Here is a 19,589-nt window from a genome sequence, read left to right on the forward strand (position 1 = left end):
GAGAGATGATAATATGAGGAAAATAGACTTGTGAAGTAACTAAATATACTAAATGCAGCTTCAGGAATTACTGTATGCTGGGTGTGTTTATTAGCTACTTGAGTGTACACATTCTAACAGTTACTGTATGTTTGCTGACTTCTTTTGGTTGATATTGGAGATTATGCTTCACAGAACTGCCGTGTTTAGAAGCAGAAGGTTAGAGAATGGTGCAGTTCATATCTTCCACCATGTCTAAATTTCTGGCTGAGTGAATTGGGCTTATCTGTAAGTAGGTTTTAGTACAGTTTTGGTGACATATTTCTGATATTACTGCTTTCTTTGTTGGCCAAGAGATAGTTTTAGAGACACCTCCTGGATTTTAGAAGATAAAACATGTATTGGAAGACTTCTTTTGTTCTGCTGAAGAAATTAGTTTTCTAAAAGCTAATGCCACGAAGGTGATGTTTGGTATATTTGAGTGATGTTCTTTTCCAGAAGCATTTTTAAACAAACTGTCTTCTGAAATTCCTCTTTAATCTTGGCTGCTTTGCTAGTAAGAATAGACCAACACACGCTACAAAAAAGGAAGTTGGATGTCAGAGTAGAGAGAATGAAATACACACTTGAAACAGGTATTTTCTTTATCAGAACTTTTGACAATCTGGGTCATGAATAGATCTCTCTGTATTCCTGACAATATTGCATGTGTAGAGGAGAGTTTCATATTATCCAATTCTGTGCTCTATGAACTGTACTTCTCCTTTTTGTAATATGGCCTACTTTAAAAATACTTTAAAAAAAAAAACCTTCATGTTGCAAATCAGGAACTTATTTCTGTGTTTTCTTTTGAATTCACTGTTACTACATGTTACTACTGTTACTACTCTTTAGGCCACGTCCCAAATTCTGTCCAGTTCTGCCCCGTCTCCAGTACAGGATGTTATCAGTGAGTTGTCCAAGTCCATTGCCATGGTAGTTAAGGTCTGGAGCGCTTGCGCTGTGAGGAGAGGCTGAGGGAAGGCCTGTCCTGTACCTGAGTGAGAAACACTGGGCATAAGCTGAAACAAGATGTTTGCACCAGGTATAAGGGAAAGATTTTTCCCTGAGATGGCAGTCAAAATGTATCACTGGCTCGCACTCTGTATCCTTTGAGGTTTACAAGTCTGGGCCGATGTAGGCCTGGATTAGCTGGGAGGTGAGACTGGCTGACGCTGCTCTGAGCAGGGGGGGTTTGAATTGAGCCCTCCTGAAGCCCCATCTATCTATCTGCGCACTGATGAGATCCCTACAAACCTGTTCTTCTCAAGGTTAAGCAGTTCAGCTCTCAGCATCCTCATATGACAGGTCCTTTACGGTCTGCTCAGCTTGCACATAAATTTAGATGTCTGAGTAGAGTAGGCAGCAAAGCTCTTGTGTTGTTCAGAGGGAATCCAATCAGGCTGCTTAAGAGTGATTTACCAACCATTCCCTGGGCATCTACAGAAGGTCCCTTTGGCTCCATCGACAGGATCTCTAGTGAGTGCAGACAATTTTAGGTATTCAGATTAACAAAGTGAATCCTATTATACTTTTCCACTTTGCTATGTAAAGAGTAAAACAGTTTAGAAACTTAGGAGAAAAGGTAAATGGATGGAGAATTTGAGTCTGTTAATGCTTAGCAACAAATTAATACAGCAGTTGTGACCAATACAATACAGCAATCAATAAATTAATACAGCAGTTGTGACCAATACTTAAAATTTAGATGCCTATAAAGGATAGGAAAGGTATATGTTTAAATAGCTTTCTTACAAGCAAATATATTACCTACTATTTTTTTTAATATGAGGTCATAGTTTTGTCATTGTGACTACTTTGAAAGTGGTTTAGTTAGTTACATATACAAATTTAGTAGTTATGATGAGCTTTTGTCTTCATGCATGTATCCAGTGATGTTTTGGAAGAACTCATCAGAGCTATTTTGTGTGTTGTAGCAATTATAAGAAGTCATTGAGTCTGTAAGTTGGAACTGCTTTATATTTGTACATGGCTTCCTATTGTTCTTTGCCAGAAGTTTGGTGATAGACTGAATTCAAAAGTTCTCTGAGACTCTAGCAGCAGTGAAGCTTTAGTCATATCATATAAAAATGAAAGAATCTTGTTGAATTCTGTGAGCAGTGGGGTTAGATTGGATAACCTCTAGGGACCTCCAGAAGTGCCTTCCAGCCTCAACTGTTTTGTGATTCTGTAGTCTAATATAAATGAAATGAATTTCAGTAGTCTATTTATGCTGTATTTTCATAGCACTGCTGCCTTGTCTGTTTGTATAGATTAATAGAAGTACCACACGAGAGGCAGAGAAAAAAGGGAAAACTAAGTTTTAAATCTTTTATGCTGTTTTTATTCTTTCATATGGATTTTGAATGACTAGAATAACTTAGAGCCTAGTGAAACCTGTCTACAGAAATAAGTGGTTGATGCCCTATGCATTTACTTGTCACTAACTTTTTTCAAAATAGACTTTAAAGTGGGTAAATATTTGTGCTAAACTCAACCTTCTGGCAGTAGAATGTCCCTGCCTGTTCCTGTAGTTATCAATAAACTTTTGAGAGTCTTTTGCTCAGGGTGAATTATTTGTATGTGAAATTAGTATTCCTGTCAGTTTGATAGAGTTAAAGCTGACAGGATAAGATTTCCTTGCATCTCTTCCTATACTTGCCTTCAACATCCTTGATTGACGCCAATTCTGAATCCTTAAAGTTTAAATCTGGAAACATTGTTGCTTTCTAGATAAGTCTTAATTTTAAAAAATCTTAAATAGCTGAAGTCTTCTGGCAGTTGTTTTTTTTTTTTTTTCAGCAGAATGTTACCTGTTACTTCAATGTAGTGTTCAGAGGAGTCAGTTATTTCCTGAACCTACAGCAAGTTTTTACTCTACTGAAGGCCTTATGTAAACATCGGGCAAGCAATTGCAGTGCCCTTGTCCCCCACACTTTGGTTTTCTTTTTTGGAAGGGACTGAAGTAAAAACTATGACTCCAACCTATGAGAATGTGATCAGACTTAATAGTTGTTAAGCTGTTAAGTTGTATAGCTGTTAAGCTATAGATCTACTATGCTATAGTCATGTTCTAGATCATAAGGCTGCTTATACTGGTTTAATATGGCCTTTAAGATGATCATCTCTTGTTCAGAAATACCTGAATTCTTTCATACAGTCATTTGAGCAATAATTTTATATCTGTTTTTGACAAAAATATGATTAGAATTAGAAGTAAAGCACCTCATGCTATCATGTGTGATATAAAGTTAATGTAATGTGGCCTATTTTGTTTTCATAGTATTAAGATTTCTGATTTCCAACTGGCTTTTATAAGAACCTTATATAACTGCCACTGAAACAGAGAAACTCACCTAAGAGAGGAAAAGATTAGCAAAAATGAGTCAAAGCAGATGTGGTGATACTTTAGCAGAATCTCCTGTTTATAGACTTTTTCAAAATAAAAAATATCTAGTAAAATATTTGTTTTCTGTAGGGAAAATGCACAAAAACATACTTAAAAACATTTTTTGCAGATTTTTAAAAACTGCTGTTATGTGCAGTACTGTTCAGGTAATTTTAGATTGCAGACTATATGATAATATGAACATAGAATAAATCTGAACATTTTCATTTTTCACTAGCTAAAAACTTGTTTGCTTTTAAGAAGACTAACGTCTTTCCATTGATAAACTGAAGAAAAATATTTGTACCTCATCATAAAATTTGGTCCTTAATCCATAGATTGGACAAGGTAATTTAATAGGACAGGTAAATCTATAAATCCAGTGATGGGAAGTTTGGCATCGGATCCTCTGTTAGAGCTTAAAATGTTCCCATTTATTGTGCAGTTTGAACTCTTGCCATGTTAGCTGGAGCTCCATGTCTGTATTTTTATATTAATTGGAATGCGTATATTCAGTGTTTTCCATAATAGATATATGAGACCATGTGTTTAAGACTACCATGAACAAGGATGCCTCTCTAGGGACTGAAAATTACAGTAACATCTTGTGGTACTTTAAGAAAAATCTTCTGAATTAAAAACTCTTGTTTGTTTTGCAGACCAGCAATCACCTCCTTGGACCAAAGCCTTTTCCTCTGGACAGATTGTTAGCAATATTATGTAGTATCGTGGACAACAGAGTTGCTCCAACTGCAAATATATTTTCCCAGGTAAGTACATATGTACTTGCTTTTATTTCCTGTATATTGTGTGTGGAATTTTTGAAAAGGTTTCACACTGGTATGTGTGTGGGTTTTTGTTTTTTTTTTTTGTCACTCTTTTAGTGAAATATAATGAAAAAATTAGCACATTATTAATTTAAGTTGAAGTCTTGCCGTAGTATTTATCTGTATTAGTAGCAATGAATACAAGCTTTTATCTGTGTAATGATCTGAAACTTAGTAATAGCTACAATTTTTCTTGATCGTGGAATGTTATCCATGTTGATCAGCTTGTTGGCGTCTCACTGAAGTCTGTTATCCTTCTTGCATTTCAGTTTAAGTGTATGAATGTTCTCTATCCTAAGAACAGAATTAGTCACTGATAATGTATTACAGAAGTTGTAGTAGTCAAGAAAGAGCAGAGGGAGTAGTAAGGTCTTTGAAGATGGAAAGTATCTGCTGTATAAAATGTATGTCATAGGGGTGATATTCATTTGGACCAACTTCGTTTTGCAGAGTAGAGTCAGTTTCTCATTTCACTAGATGGCAGCATAACTATAGCGTTGAGTGAAATGCAGTAGATGTAAGATTCTTTCTACAGCTTTGGGTTTATCAGTTGTATATATCTGTTCTGTATAAATAACTTCTGAATGTCAGCTTGATTTTTAGAAGATCTTCGTTTCCACTGCTTTCTTGCTTTCCAGTTGTGGTTGACTTCTCTTAGAAATATTTTTTACATCTACCTGATAAGTCTCAAATCATTAAACATGATGCTTATTTTCATGCAGAGTTATAGGAAATACACTTGAGATCTGCTGCTGCTTTAATCATCACTGTTCAGTGTTCACACACGTTTAAGTTGGCAAAATTCACCTCCCGTATTTGCAGAGTAATCTACCACAAATAATACACGTTTTAAAATCAAGAATTACACTGTTTAAATAAAATACTGTAATTCACTAGGTCTTATATATTTGTTAATAATGATAGGGGTTTAGGTGCTTTGCAGATGAAGTAGGAAGCTACGTCTTTGTGCAACATTTTCTGTCAAACTCCTTTAGTTAAAGGTTATTGTAGGATCTGAGGCACGTGACCTTATTAGATATCAACCTGAAAAATCTGTTAGTAAAAACATTTGCTTTTCTGTACTTAGATCAGTGAATTTCAGCTTGCAGTCTGCACCTCCCAGGGGAGGTCAATGCTTTACGTTTCAGAGGCATTCAGGAGGCTGAAAGAAAACACCAAAAACCCACAATTTATAGAATCATAGAATCCTTAGAAGGGATCTCTGAATGTCATCTAGTTCAACTTCCCTGCAATGAACAGGGACACCACAGCTAGATCAGGTTACTCAGGGCCTTATTCAACCTTGCCCTTAAAGCCTTCAAGGATGGGACATCAACCACATTATTGGGCAAACCTGTTCCAGTGCCTCACCATCCTTACTGTAAAAGATTTTATCCTTTAGTCTAACTAAAATCTACCCTCTTTGAGCATGAAACCATTTCCCCTTGTTTCATCACTGCAGACCCTGCTAAGGAGTTTCTCCCCTTCCTTCCTGCGGCTCCCTTTTAGATACTGGCAGGCCACTATCAGATTTCTCTTCTCCAGGCTGAAAAGTCTCAGCTATCTCAGCCTGTCCTTACAGGAGAGATGTTCCATCCTGTGGATCATTTCTGTGGCCCTCCTCTGGATGTTCTCCAACAGGTCTACATCTCTCTCCTGTACTGAGGGCTCCACATCTGGACACAGTAAACCAGATGTGGAGTGTCCATTCAGATGTGTTTGTGTCCTGTACTTGTTCCTTACCTTTCTCCTGTCATTTCACCTCAAGAATTCACTCTGCTCTTAGAAGCTCCTAACTGTGTATTTCAAGCTACACAGTGTTGTCAGTATTGTATGAAGGGGCATCAAAGATTGCTGAAGAAGGCCAGTCCAGCCTTTGGCTGGCTATGTAGAGCTTCTTTGGAACGGAAAGAATTCAGAGATACTAGTGTGAATAAAAATGCCTTCTGTTGACAACAGTATCTATTCACTTTTTTAATTCTGACTGAAATTTCTGAAGTAGCCTGAGATAAATTGCTTTTCTATAAATGCATGGATTCTTTAGTTCACAGTACTGTAAAGTTTGTTGATCGTTCTGATAGCATCGTATGGGGAAATAAAATGTGGCTTATACCTTGACTGATTTGGTTTGCTGCATTTAGTGCAGTGTGTCTACTGATTTAAGACACAGCATTGAAGTCAGAAAGAGATTGTCTCAATTAATGAGACAATTAATTAAACTTAAAGTCAGAAAGAGATTGTCTCAATTAATGATGTTAGTTGATCAGCAAGGATAGAGCTAGGATTAGTTCAGTTAAAAAATGAAAAGTTGCCTTATAAGGCTGCTACACAGTCAAAATATGATAGTAAGTAATGTTTGGATTGGTTTCACTTGTGTTCTGTCTACTGTTGATCCACCATACAGCTACTTCTTGCATTCAATCTCTTTCTCTTTTGTTTGTCAAATATTTGAAGCCGGGTATCACTAACATTAAACACAAAAAATTCATTTTAAAGTAGGAAATAATTCAACACTAGATGGCAGTGTTATAAAAGAATTGCCATAGTAATTCATCCTGAATACATGCAGATTAAATTGTGAAGATATGATAGAAGGGTTCTGTTGAATTGTAACTAGGTTAGGACAGACAAGTTGAAATTAAATTTGTTGATACCAAAATAAAATCCAATACTTTTTGTTGTTTTTTTTTATCTTTAGAAGTAGTTTTTGCATTGGATTTTAGTTTAAAATTCATTTCTAATGTAGAATATCATGGAGCAGAATTTTAGGATTCTGAAGTAGTTGAATTGTACTTCCACTTGAGTAACTTAAAGCAGCTTACTTTCCACTGACTTTTACTATTCTGAAATAGTTTCCAAAGAATTTTTCATATTATTATTTAGAAGCCCTATTACTTTACAGCATCTGTATTTTTTGCTGTTAAAAAAAACACTTGTGGCAATCTTTCTTGTTTCTAGGCAATAGTTACTGTATGTAAGTTCTAAAAAGCTGTAAATCAAACATTAATCTTTTTAATTGATTCAGCTTTAATCTTGTGCTCTTTCGTTTGTAGACTAAAAGGCTGTGCATGAACCAAATACTTACTAATTCTCCCCATGTGCTATCAGAAAATAGCATGCCTCGGCTTTAAAGTTGATCAACGATCTCAGTCAGGATTCAAGGACTGGCAGCTGCTTTAAGATCTGTCATGCTGCTTATTTCTTGATGTTTCTTATTGCTTCTTGTTTCTGCGCATAATTTCTATTCATACCAAAATTGTGGTTATTAGCTTTTCAAAATGAAGCTTTCCTTGAGCAGAAAAAATGTCAATGTTCTGCTTAATGCTTGGCTTTACTAAAAATGTTTCATTTTTACAAAGCAGAATTTCAGCTCAAATTTGAATCTTAATGCAACTTTTGCCTTTTAACATTAGTAATATTAATAAATGAGTTAGTCATTTAACAATCTCATACTTTTTCAAATGGAAAGTTAATGTGTCTTTTAGTTGTGTGATCTTTGCAGTTGATTCCTACTGCAATTGGGTTAAATGAATTGAGTTATAAAATTTGACTTGCTCCCCACCCTCGATAGTTAGTGGAGGAAACGGCACCAGGGAAAATTAAAAGATGCAAATTCACACTTCTGCAAATGAAAATTGTTTCCATTGCCATATTAAAAGTGGAAAATAATTCTGTTGTTCTATTTTTGCGCTATTTCAAATAACGTTTTCATACATCTAGTGAGGAATTGTTTGAGGGGAAACAAAGGTGAGGTTTTTAGACTACTGATATCGGAACACGTGTGTATATAGGTGATCTCCTCCAGAATATCATTTTGTTGTTGTTTTAGCAGTTTTAATTTATCATGGTATTGTTCTTTAACACATTTTGTATTGCTGATACGTGTCACCAACTTTGCTTGAATTTGCTTGTTTTCTAATCAAGAGATAAGAGAAGTTAAATTAGTAATTTCTGTAACCATTTCAGAGGATGACATCTTCAAATGTTTTTCTTCAGGTGCACTTTTGTGTAATAAGTTAACAGATGAAAGATGTTATTATCAGCATCATTGTGCCTCAGTCAGAGCTTGCGCAGTTGATGTTCTAATTGGATGTATGGCTAGGTTGAGCATGTGGCTGAAATATTTCAGTGGAGGAAAACTGAAAAACATTGAGCCAGCGCAGTGATGCAGTCTGCATCCTACAACAATAGCAGCAAAGTCACATATCTGGGTACACTGGCTGATGTTTCCTAGCAGCTCGCCTTTGCAGCCCTAGGGAACCACCAGGACTATGATTTATGTCTACATAACATCCAGTGTGCAGAACAGCATACGCACATTGCATCCAGGTGTAATTGCTGCAGGACAGATGGGTACCAGGAAACTTTGATATCTACTACAAGTGCACGTTGCACAGGTCTGTTCAGTCTGGTTTGTAGATGGACAGTGTTTTGTTTTACATTTCTTCTATTTAGACAGAAATACAGTATTTTCTTTGTAAAAATGTGCTTTAGTATTGAACAAAAGTGAATTATATATGCATGGAACATTATGCAGGAATTATCAACATTTATTTAGGTTAAATGAGCTCAATTTACATTGAAGTGGACAAGTGTTGTTCATTTAGTATCATGGCAGCCAGTAAACAAGTAGGTGCTTCTGTTACGGTTTATGTTGTGGGTTGCTTGCCAAAGTCCACCAATACTTTTGCCTCTTCCAAAATGATTGTTCAGTTGCTTCTTGGTATTGAAATTAATTCTCTAAACTGTTTTTCACATGTCCTGTTTTCTGTACTTTCTTAGAATCATTAAGGTTGGAAAAGACCTTTAAGATCCTCTAGTCCAGCTGTCTACTTTCCTGTGAGGTGGGCATTTCATAAAAAAGATTGCCTAGATCTAGTTGTATTTGAGCTATGTTGTTGCTCTTACTCTCTAAAATGGAATCATCTCCTTTGTCTTGCCTATTTTTGTACGCTTCATACCTAGTAACATAACTCAATGTCTGAGAGAGACCTATGCAGAGAGATGAGATAACTTATCTCAGAATATAGTAATAGCTGAAACTTGCTGATGGGTAAATTCACTTCTGTCTGCAACGCATTGAAGTTAAGACTATTAGGTTATTTTTAAATAGATTTGTTTTATGTTTGTATTTTTACAAAAATAGTTATAATTTGGATACATGTATAAGTAGTATACCTGTAATATGAAAACATGGAGTGTTATATATACTCAATATTAATATGTGTAGTTGCAATTAATTTGTAATCACAGTACGTTTGGAAAATGAAATTTTCATGAAGGCTGTTTATCTCTGTAAATATATAATGACATATCTGCTCTACTTCACAGCTTGAGTTTCATTTAAAGATGTTTCTGTTTAGTTCTGGATTAAAGAAAAGCGTCTGAATTTTCTTAAGAGATCCACAAGCTCCTAAAACTAATATAAATATGTAAGAATTTGGAAGGTTAAAAATTAACATTTTCCAATCTGGCAAACCCAGAAATGCAGTTCCAAGTGATGCTGGTTACAGAGCAAGTGATTTTTATCTGAAGGTAGAATAAGTCTACAGCTCTAAGATTAAGAGTAGTGTGTTAAGTACCGATCTGATACGAATCTATTAGAAATACATAAAACTGCTGATGTATATAGAATGTTCCCAGCTGGAAGGAGCCAGAGGAATGTAATTTCCCTTGATTAAAATACCCTTTCTTGGAGCATAGAAAACTGCCAGGTTTGGTTTTTTATCCTTCCTTTCTTGTCTGTCTCACATGGAGTAGATTAAGAAATAACTAATATTGGTGTACGTAAACTGGAACAGTTTATGACAATTTACCTACAAGATTTCTTTGCCCATGTTTTGTTAGCAACATGCTTTTATTTCTTGCTATTTCATATAATTTGATACTTCAACTATTACTTTTTGTTGTTGTTGATAACTATGGTAACTTCAGGTTTCAAGATGAATTCTGGTTTAGTTACCTACTTACTTGATATGGGGTTTGCTTTTACTTTGGCATGGCCTTTCTGAGATACCAGATACACCTATCCTGATCATAGTGCTAACTATGTGTTATGTTGGATTCTCTTTATAAGGCAACTTTGAGAAAGAGTGCTGTCATCTTAGCTTTTCCCACTTGAACGAAGTGTAATTGCTCCTACAAAGCTCAGATTGTGTTAATGTTTGAAAATACTCTGCTTTCCATTCTACACTTGAGAACTCTTGGCAGAACAAGAATTAATCTCTTTCTTTGCTCAATTGGCTGTTCCTGTACAGTGTTCCAGCCTTCCTTGCTGTTGTGAAGGCTGCTCATAGAAACACTTTCCATCCAACCCAACTCATGTGCTTACTTTGATTGTGGGTTTCCAGAGGAAAAGATCTGGTTAAAAAATATATATTGTGTATGGCATAGCTTCCTGTCTAATCAATGTAAAGACTTTTGTTTCCCTGTGTTCCAAAGATATGATGTTTGAACATAAACCATATACTCTGGGGTAGTTTTTGTTACTGATATTATTAATTACTGGTACAAATAAACTTCTCTCCTTCTTTCAATTCCTGTGAAAGTACACAGACTCATTTTGCCAGCACAGAATATTACTCTTATATAACATCACAAACAGTTTTATGTACATTCAGTCTTCAGCAAGTTGTGCAACCCCTGCAGGTATCTTGTCCGTATCGGCCTGTAATGTGGCCTTTTGATCCAGTGACGTCATGGCTACCAATACCTAATAGATCTTAGATTGTTAGAGCAGCCTGCTTAACTGTTGGCCAAATCACAGCTTCATTGCTATGTCTTTGTAATGTTACTGTTGCATTTGAACCTACCACATGTGTTTTTCTGTAGTTACATTGTGCATCGCATGCCTTATTTTGTTAGATATTGGTTAGAAAGTTCAGTTATATATTGGTCAGTACTCTGTTAATTTTTAGTATATTTGGAAAGATGGTGATAACAGGTAATTAATAACTCATTTTTTTCTTTTTTTCTATTACTGGTCACCGAAGGGACCTGATGGAAATTCACAATCTTAAATGGGAGCTGGTGCCGCATGGCATGGGTGCATAGGTTAGCACTTCAGCACTGGCTGCGGCAGCTTGAGAAAGTCTGCTTTTTTTTTCAGAAGAGAAAGGGAAAACAGGACTTTTAACCAAATAGCTGACTATTTTTTTAAGTATCAGTATGGCTGTGAATAAAAATAGAAGTATTCTTAGTGCTTCATTTTTTCTAGTTGTAGTTGATAGAATAAAGATCTTGTGGAGAAACTTATGTTTGAGCTACACTGTGTTTGAGCTACCTTGATCTTGTTTCATTTGGGGATGTTATATTGTTAATGAAGCTTTACTGTTTCTTAGGAAGCTTTCTTAAAGTATTTTCTTAACCAAATTCTGTTTTGTTCTGTTTGAATTCTTTCTTCTCAGTAATTTCGGTAGAAAACTTCTTTTCTTTCCAACAAGCTTCTGGTAACAGTACCCAGGTTTACGCTTCAGTTTAATGTATATTAGAAGGCAAATTGTTGTGAATTATTGAAAACAAGTTTAACAGAAGAAATTCTAGTTATGACAAGAGAGAGCCTTCTGGGAGGGTTGGGAGGAAGGAGGACTTCAGATATGATTGAGTCTGAGTAAGATGAATGGAATTTGTAAATCTGTTCTGCCAATGCCTTTAGTAAGAAAAAAAATGCTATATTTGTTCTTTTTTATATTATTTTAGTAGCATCTCTGTAAGAATTTGTTGACTCTCATAAACCAGTAAATAGCTATATGTAATGCTCTTCAATATTTGTTTACCATAAATTTGTACTTTTCAAAAATAATCACATAAAAAGTGTGGTTTTTGAGATAGATATACAAAGTTTCCCAAACAATGGTGAAGAATTTTAAATACTCTGAATCTGTTAACAATTCTTGCAGCCCTATGTTCCTTATTATATTCCTTTGTGCCTGATGTAAAATGTAGTTTGTTGCATCTACCAGCGGTTTCTTTAATTTCTGTATAATCAGTGTATTATTTGTAAACATTATTTGAAGTTTGAAATCTTATCTATGAAAATGTGTTAGTGTATAAAAGAAGTAAATACGAATACGTGAAAATCAGAGCAGAGTTTGTCTCCTCCCAACCTCTGTCCTTTCCATCCCTTTCTTCACATGCTTATTTAGAAATTGGTTTCGTGTACTTAATGGAACATCGTTTAATACTACAGGAGCAAATTCACACTGTGTTTACATCAAGCAGTTGCAGCTGAAGCTTGTTAGTGATTGCCTCCCAGATTAAAAAAAAAATCTTCACTGTGGTACATGAACTCCTATTGTTTGGAGATAAATAATCGGCTCATCCCCTCTTTAGGGAAGAACAAAGAACATAATAGTACATCTGGTTCATCTGTTAAGACAGCAGAGATTAATTAAGCAAATACTGTGCAACCTCTCTTGATAACGTATATATCTAAAAACAGCTTGTATATGATAAGTTTTCTAATCGCTTTCCTTTAACTGTTTGCTGTATGCACATAATCTGTTCCAGGATTACCAGCTGTTCATCAGAGTGACTTAGGATACAACATTGCAGTGTGCACCAGTGGCCAAGAAGGCCAATGGCATTCTGGAGTGCATTAAAAAGAGTGACCAGCGGGTTGAGGGAAGTGATCCTCCCATTCTACTCTGCCCTGGTGAGGCCTCACCCAGAGCATTGTGTCCAGTTCTGGGCTCCGCAGTACAAAAATGACAGGAATCTCCTTGAAAGACTGGGAGAAGGAGCAGTCTCCTTACTGAGACTTACTGAGAATTTGTATAGAACCTGGTTCAGTGAAATACAGTTTCAGGTCTAGAATGGGACTCAGATCAAATAGCAGTGTAGCATCCCAGTTTCTTCACTGTCCTGGTGACTATAATTATTTCTAATTCTGAGTTGAAGATTACCCAAGGCCAGTTTTACCTGTTTTTTTTTACTTTGTACAGCCTTTGTCATTTTTGCCTAAGTAACTTTACTTCCTCCTTGGCATTTCCCTCAGCAGAGTTGTAAGGGCACAGACATTCTGACACAGACTTCATTTTTCAAGCCTTAACTTATACACGGGACTAGTACTTTTCTGCACATACAGTTATGAATATAAATTATGAGTTATGAGTATAATTGCACACAAATGGCACAAAAATGATTCACAGTCACTAATGGAATAGTTGACTGTACTCTTACCTTCTTTTTACTGGTACTCTCCTTAGAATAGTTCTGGTAAGGTCTCTGTCCTCCTCTGCTGCCTCATGTGCTATTACATCTCTCTATCTTTACGTGCTTGCATCTGTCATTTCACTACAAGTTTTGTCATGCTGTGTGTGAAATAAATCTGTGGCATTGTGTCTGTACCAGGAGAACTCTTTGCAGTTTTTGATGTCTGGGAAGGTACCAGAGCTGTATACAGTGATAGAGCACAAGGTAGCAAGATGATGTATTAAAGAGTATGTTGGATCACTTTGGTGAATACTTGTAGTATTTCTGCCCTGCTGACTGCAGTCAGTTTAAGCCAGTGACTTTCTACTTGATATCCCTCCTCCAAAGACCTTCTGCTGCTTTCTATTCATTTGATATGGAATAGTACAGCTTGACACAGCATCTTGGATAAAAGAGGCAGCTGCTTTACAGTTAATTTGAAGGGCAGGATTTCAAAATATGAAGCTTGTTGACAAAATAATGTCTCTTGATAGATGAGGAGTAGTTAAGAATTGACATAATCTCTCTTCACCATCTATGGAAATGAAATTTGACAAATACTTGGGGGATGCAAAGTGGAAGACTGACAGTAGGGTACATGTAAATCTGAATAATAAAAGATTGTTTAATAATATACAATAAAATAAATTGCAGTAGTTGATAGAGAGAGTAAAGAGTTTGACTTAATGGATTACTACAGAGATATGAGAATAAAACTGAAGATTGTTGATACAAAATGATCTCCAGCATTTTTTATTTATCTGGCCTAGGAAGCTGTTTTGCAACAGATATTTTCTAGCCTGAAGTGACCTCTAATGGATGTGTAACGCTGATGGTGCACAGAAAACCTTTTTAATAATTTGTGTGACTGTAGTACTTGTGAAAGATGCTAGACTGACAGTCTAGAAGGCTGGGTGACTGAAGTTATCTGGTCTGATTCACTGAACAGGTATAGCAGTGACATCAACGGTGTAATCTCTTTGTACTTTTTAATTGTAACCTGAAAAATCTTTTATTTTCTTTGTTGACTCACTTTTAGCAGTGAGAAATTCTGTAGCATAAAATGCATCAGGCAACCAAGAGAAGTAGTAAAGGGGGAAGGATGAAAAGATGTAGTGACTGACTGGGGCTGTTGCAGAGTTGGCTGGTCAGATGATCAGTGCATACCTCAGCAGCTTTTTCCTTCTCTCCTCCTGTACAAAGTAAAAAAAAAAAAAAAACATTGAGATCTCAACAGGTTTGGCCTTACTGTGGATGTTTCAAAAAAAAAAAAAAAAAAAACTAGGCTGAGAGCTGCTCTTTGACCTCTTTTTTTTAACCATATTTACTGTGTTGCCATTGATGAGAATTGGGCCATATATTAATGACTGGGATAAGTAAATAGGTACAGGTGGAGAGTTGACAAGGCAGTTTCTCCCCTATTACTTCTGTCATTATATAACCACATTCAAACCAATAGACTCAAACTATATTAAAGAAATAACCTCAGATATCCTAAGCAGTGTCTGGAGTTTACTTCATGGAGCTACACTTCAGTCAGATGAGAGCAAATCTGTGTCCAACTCAGGGGAAGCCTCTGTAACTTTGTGCTGTGCTTGGGTACTGCTGGGGGTAACTCAGTGTTTTGGAGTGGTCATGAGGAAATATAAGCAAACATGATAGGAATCACAAATACCATAGGACATAATTAAACCTTAAAGTCTTTATCCAGTTAAGTTTATTTTTGGCTAGAGTGTCTGCAGAAACAAATGCAAAGGAAGTAGATAGGTTATTTGTACTCCAGAGGCCAAAGATGTTGCAGATTAATTTCTCACAGTTGGTGGTACCTGAAATGTGATGAAGTGGAGCCTGGAAAATAATAGCCAAAACAAAAAATGATTAATATAAACAGTTTCAATTTATAAGACACTTATGCTTATAATATTTTTAATAAGCTAAAATGCTAGCCTTTGGTACAGGAATTTTTTTTCCAGTGGTTGTTTGTTATGAACAGAGAAATGAGTGTGATGTTTTATCAAAAAGAACAACCTACGTACATCAGTGAAAAAGTCAGAATAAATTCAAACTAGCATATGTAGGTGGAAATGACCCAATACAAAGCTGTTCAGAGAAAAGGAAATAATTGGAAGATACTAACACTTGAAAGAAGATGTAGGCATGAAGAGTGGTAAAAATTAAAGGCTAGAAGGGAATGACTTGTGAAGAAAGATTAAAGGAAATGAATGTGTGTAATTATTACATACAGTTATCCATGTGCTTGGCAATGCTCAGATGAAGAAGGATGATCCCTATACTAATTTGTCTAAATAGCTGCTGGGGGATGATGAAAATGTCTAAAAGCATTTATAGCTTTCAAACAGCAAGGATTCATTTTGAAGTCTAAAGGAGGTCTAAGTAGGAGTAACGAAATGAGTTGAAGCCCATCTTTGAGTACGGTTAAAAAACAAAACAAAACAACCTAACCTACATGTTGGAGATGTTGAAGTGTGTAATACTCCTGAAGTTTCAGTGGATTGTCCCACTATTTGAGCTATTTAAAATTTCAGTGAACAAAGCATTCATAAATAAACTTGAGAAAAGAATTCTGTGTTGGAGGGAGAAGAGAGGAAGATGACTCACAGAATCACAGACTTAATAGAAACTTTCAGTCTCTAAATTCTATGATCTCACATGGTATAAATTGACAATATAAGCCTTCTAGTGTACTACTGAAACATAATTTATGTAAATTCTCTTTAGAATAGGCATTAACCTTCATCCTTACTTCAGTTTTGCATTAAGTCTTGCCTTTGATACAGTAATCTTAATTAAAACTGAATATTTCATGATTTAACTCCCTCTGCATCCTGAGTGGAACAATACTTTTATCTGTATTACCTATAAAAGTGCTATCACTATAAAGGATCTATTGCATCAGTTGATAATCATATTCATATGAATAATGGTGGTGAATAATCGGTTTGTTTTAGGTTAATTTTATTTAATAACCAAATATTAAAAAACTAGTTTTTCAATTTTTCCTATAAACTTCATTCGGAAATATCTTGCTAATAAACACTATATTCTTGGAGAAAAAAAAACAACAGAAAATTTTATAAATATGAAAAATAGGTATTTGGAGATGTGATGTGTGTTATCATATAACTGTCAATCACTGCCATCTTCATACTATATAGGTAATAAGATAAAAACTGCTCATTTTGATGATAAATCCTAATATGTTTTAAATAGGAAGAAGTTAAAATTAGAAATAAGGGGCATAAAAGTTTGCCCACACTTTCTTATATGTTTGTTGGTGGCATTTGTTTACTTTTTTTTACATATGAACACTGTCCTAGAGAAATACTGCAACTTGCCCAACAGTCCAAGTGCATGCTCACACATACATCCGAGATGTACCCTTCACGTAGAGGAACTCTGTAGTTGAAGTCACTGATGGTCATCTTGAGATTGCTTTCAGCTCATCAGTGTTTGGTTTTTGAAAAGATGGGCATATAATTTGTTTCAATTATCGTGTAATATTTATTGTTTTTCTGTTTTATCTGTAGGTTGCTTACTGTGTAATCAGGGCTGAGTAGATTGTATAAAATGACATGCAGATAAAATGACATCCTGATCAACTTTATAAATGTCTGATAGAAGTGTACAGTAAAGCCTCAGGGAATGTGGCATTAATTGGCAGTACTTAGAAAAGATTATGTTACTCAGACTTATACTATAAACATTAAGGAAACATGGGAATCCATACAAAAAATTATTAAATTTGTTTCGAAGTATGCCATCTTTTTCAGAAGTTATTTAGTTATTTATTTATGCTGGTGTAAAAGTTACAGACTTAAGATTTCAGATGAAAATATAGCAGAGATACATCCTAATGTCTGGAATAATCTTTACTGAGTAGCTGACTTTATATTTAAGTAATGATTTCATTGTCACTGGAATCACGTTGAGGATTTGGAAGACCCAGTGTAAGCAAATACTGTTTTACTTCTGTAAGTCTGACCTCTTGATTAAATAAGATTTTCCAGTCGTTCTCATTGAGTACTTTGCATCTATTTTTCTTCGTGTTAGTTTTTTTCTTTGTTGGATCTAAATTATATTATTGGATTCTCCCATTACAGTGAACCTGGAGAGCAAATGTGAAAGTTAGATACATTTATTGGTTAGAAGAAAACACGGAAAGTGAGCAGTAAGTAAACCATATTACATCTGTGGTTCTGCTAATAGATCTTTACAGGACAATTTTAACATCTGGCCTCATGGAAGAAGATGAAACAATTTCATAACACCATTTCCTTACTGTCTAGTGGTGTTTCCAAATACAGCATGTAGCAGTTACAAAGAAGTTTGGAATTACTGATGCTGAATGTAGCTGTAGCCCAGGGGTTTTTGTCTAGCTACAGGGAACCCTAAGGGTTAAATTCAGTTAAGCCTTTCCTCTGCTTTCTGGGAACCTGGCAGTGGCTTTCTTTCAGTTGCTTTGTGATGGGAGGAACAATATCTGAATTCAGCCTTGGGTTGTGCTGGAGACAGGGAAGGCAGTAGGTTATAGTGTCAGCATTGGGCAGTGCCCAGGGAGTGCTTCACCCCGTGGCTCAAAAAAGTAGAATGTTAACAAGGCAAGTCTAAGATAAGACCATATGTGTGTAGGGTTTTGTTGGTTTTTAATCCATTTCTCTCTGCTTGTGCTTTTCTTTTTAGTTAAATTAATCATGCTAGCTTGAATAGGCTGCATTCTGCCACTGGTAATTGTAGCCTAGGCTGCCGTTGGTAATGGGCCAGCCCTCAAGTAGGGGGACAGGGGATTCCCTTTGGGCAGGGCTTGACACATGAAAAAAATTGCCACTGAGGGACTAAAAGCTAAGCTTTGAACTTAGAAAATGGTTATAACCTAGCCTCTGAAAAATCTTACTTTCAGGTATTATTTCATTAGTCAGCTGAATGAAAATCACGTTTCTGAATGAACAGCTAACAGTTCATTTGTGAAGTGGGCCATCCTGCATACATTAACTATTGCCTGTGCTTCATCTGTGGTCCCCTCAGAGAGCAATTGCTTGTAAAGACCACCAAGAAGGTTTGGTTGGAGGAAGCTCCTTAGGAATCTTGTACCTGTTTCAGTTTTATAAATCTTCTTATTTTTTATTTTATTTATTTGTTTTTATTTATTTATTTATTGAAAAAGAAGGTTTTGGTTTATATCTGAATGTATTTATTTTTAAATAAAGGATATATGTGTTTAGTTAATGAATTGCTGTACTTCTACTTCCAGCTGTTTGTTTTTTTTAATCTGGAATATTGAAGTGCTTCCTAAGTTGTTGAAGATAAAACTCTGGCCAGGCTTCCCTCCCACCTCCACCACAAGTTTGTAGTATGCTTGAATGTGATTATGTATCCATGTCTGTTCCATATCTTTGCAGTGTCAACTTTTTGGAGGGCTGATTATTTCTTGAGCATCTTCTAGCCTGGTTTTCTGAATAACTAGAGTCCATTTCACATCTGTCATGTCTTTCAGTCTGTTTATGTCCTCCAAACCTTTTTTGATTTATGGATGGAAAGATGAAAGTTTCAAAGACTAACAAATGTAGTAAACGATGGTGAGCACTTTCCTGTCTTCTGTGCAGTGATTTTTTTTTTTTGACCTGGTGCTGGTAGTCCACCAGGAGCTAACCAACACTCAGCCACAGGGTATGGAATGTTTTCACCCATGTGTATCTGGGGAGTGGAAGGTGTGTGTTGTGCCAAGAGATATAATGAGAAGCTGGAAGGAGCTGTGAGGGGATACGAAGTAGCTGAGGTTGTAAGAGCCATGGGCAGGGGAGAGATAGTTGAGTATTTTGTGTTGGCAATGGCTTGTGAATTTGTTCTTTACAAAACAGTTTCTTATTTAATTCAGTTGAAACATGAAACATTTTATCACTTACATTTTATTATGTTAAGCATTTTAATATACTGACATTCTGTAGCCCAGAAATTACAGCTTTGTATAACTGCAAAATTCAAAGGCAGCTTTGTGGAGAGCATCTGGCCAGAGAAACTACCATTTCAGATATTGTCCCAATAGATTATGTACATTTTTAAATCATACTAATGTTTTTGTAAACTTCTTTTTAGTCCAATTATAAAGCTTTCAGAACATGCTGCTGCAGAATATTGCTCTATCTAGC

The 19,589-nt window shown here is 35.7% G+C and overlaps 1 protein-coding gene across 2 annotated transcripts in view; it reads left to right on the forward strand.

Annotated features, from left to right (window-relative positions):
- ORC5 (origin recognition complex subunit 5) overlaps window positions 1-19,589 on the forward strand; it is a 66,079-nt gene that overhangs the window by 27,720 nt on the left and 18,770 nt on the right. For both annotated transcript variants that reach the window (XM_065743650.1, XM_065743652.1), the window contains exon 13: window positions 4,066-4,176. In XM_065743650.1, the coding sequence (XP_065599722.1) occupies window positions 4,066-4,176 (111 nt within the window). The remainder of the gene's footprint in view (window positions 1-4,065; window positions 4,177-19,589) is intronic.

The sequence above is a fragment of the Cyrtonyx montezumae genome, unplaced genomic scaffold, assembly GCF_038088225.1.
Source record: "Cyrtonyx montezumae isolate F1298 unplaced genomic scaffold, pur_monq_1.0 scaffold_3, whole genome shotgun sequence".
Lineage (NCBI taxonomy): Eukaryota > Metazoa > Chordata > Aves > Galliformes > Odontophoridae > Cyrtonyx > Cyrtonyx montezumae.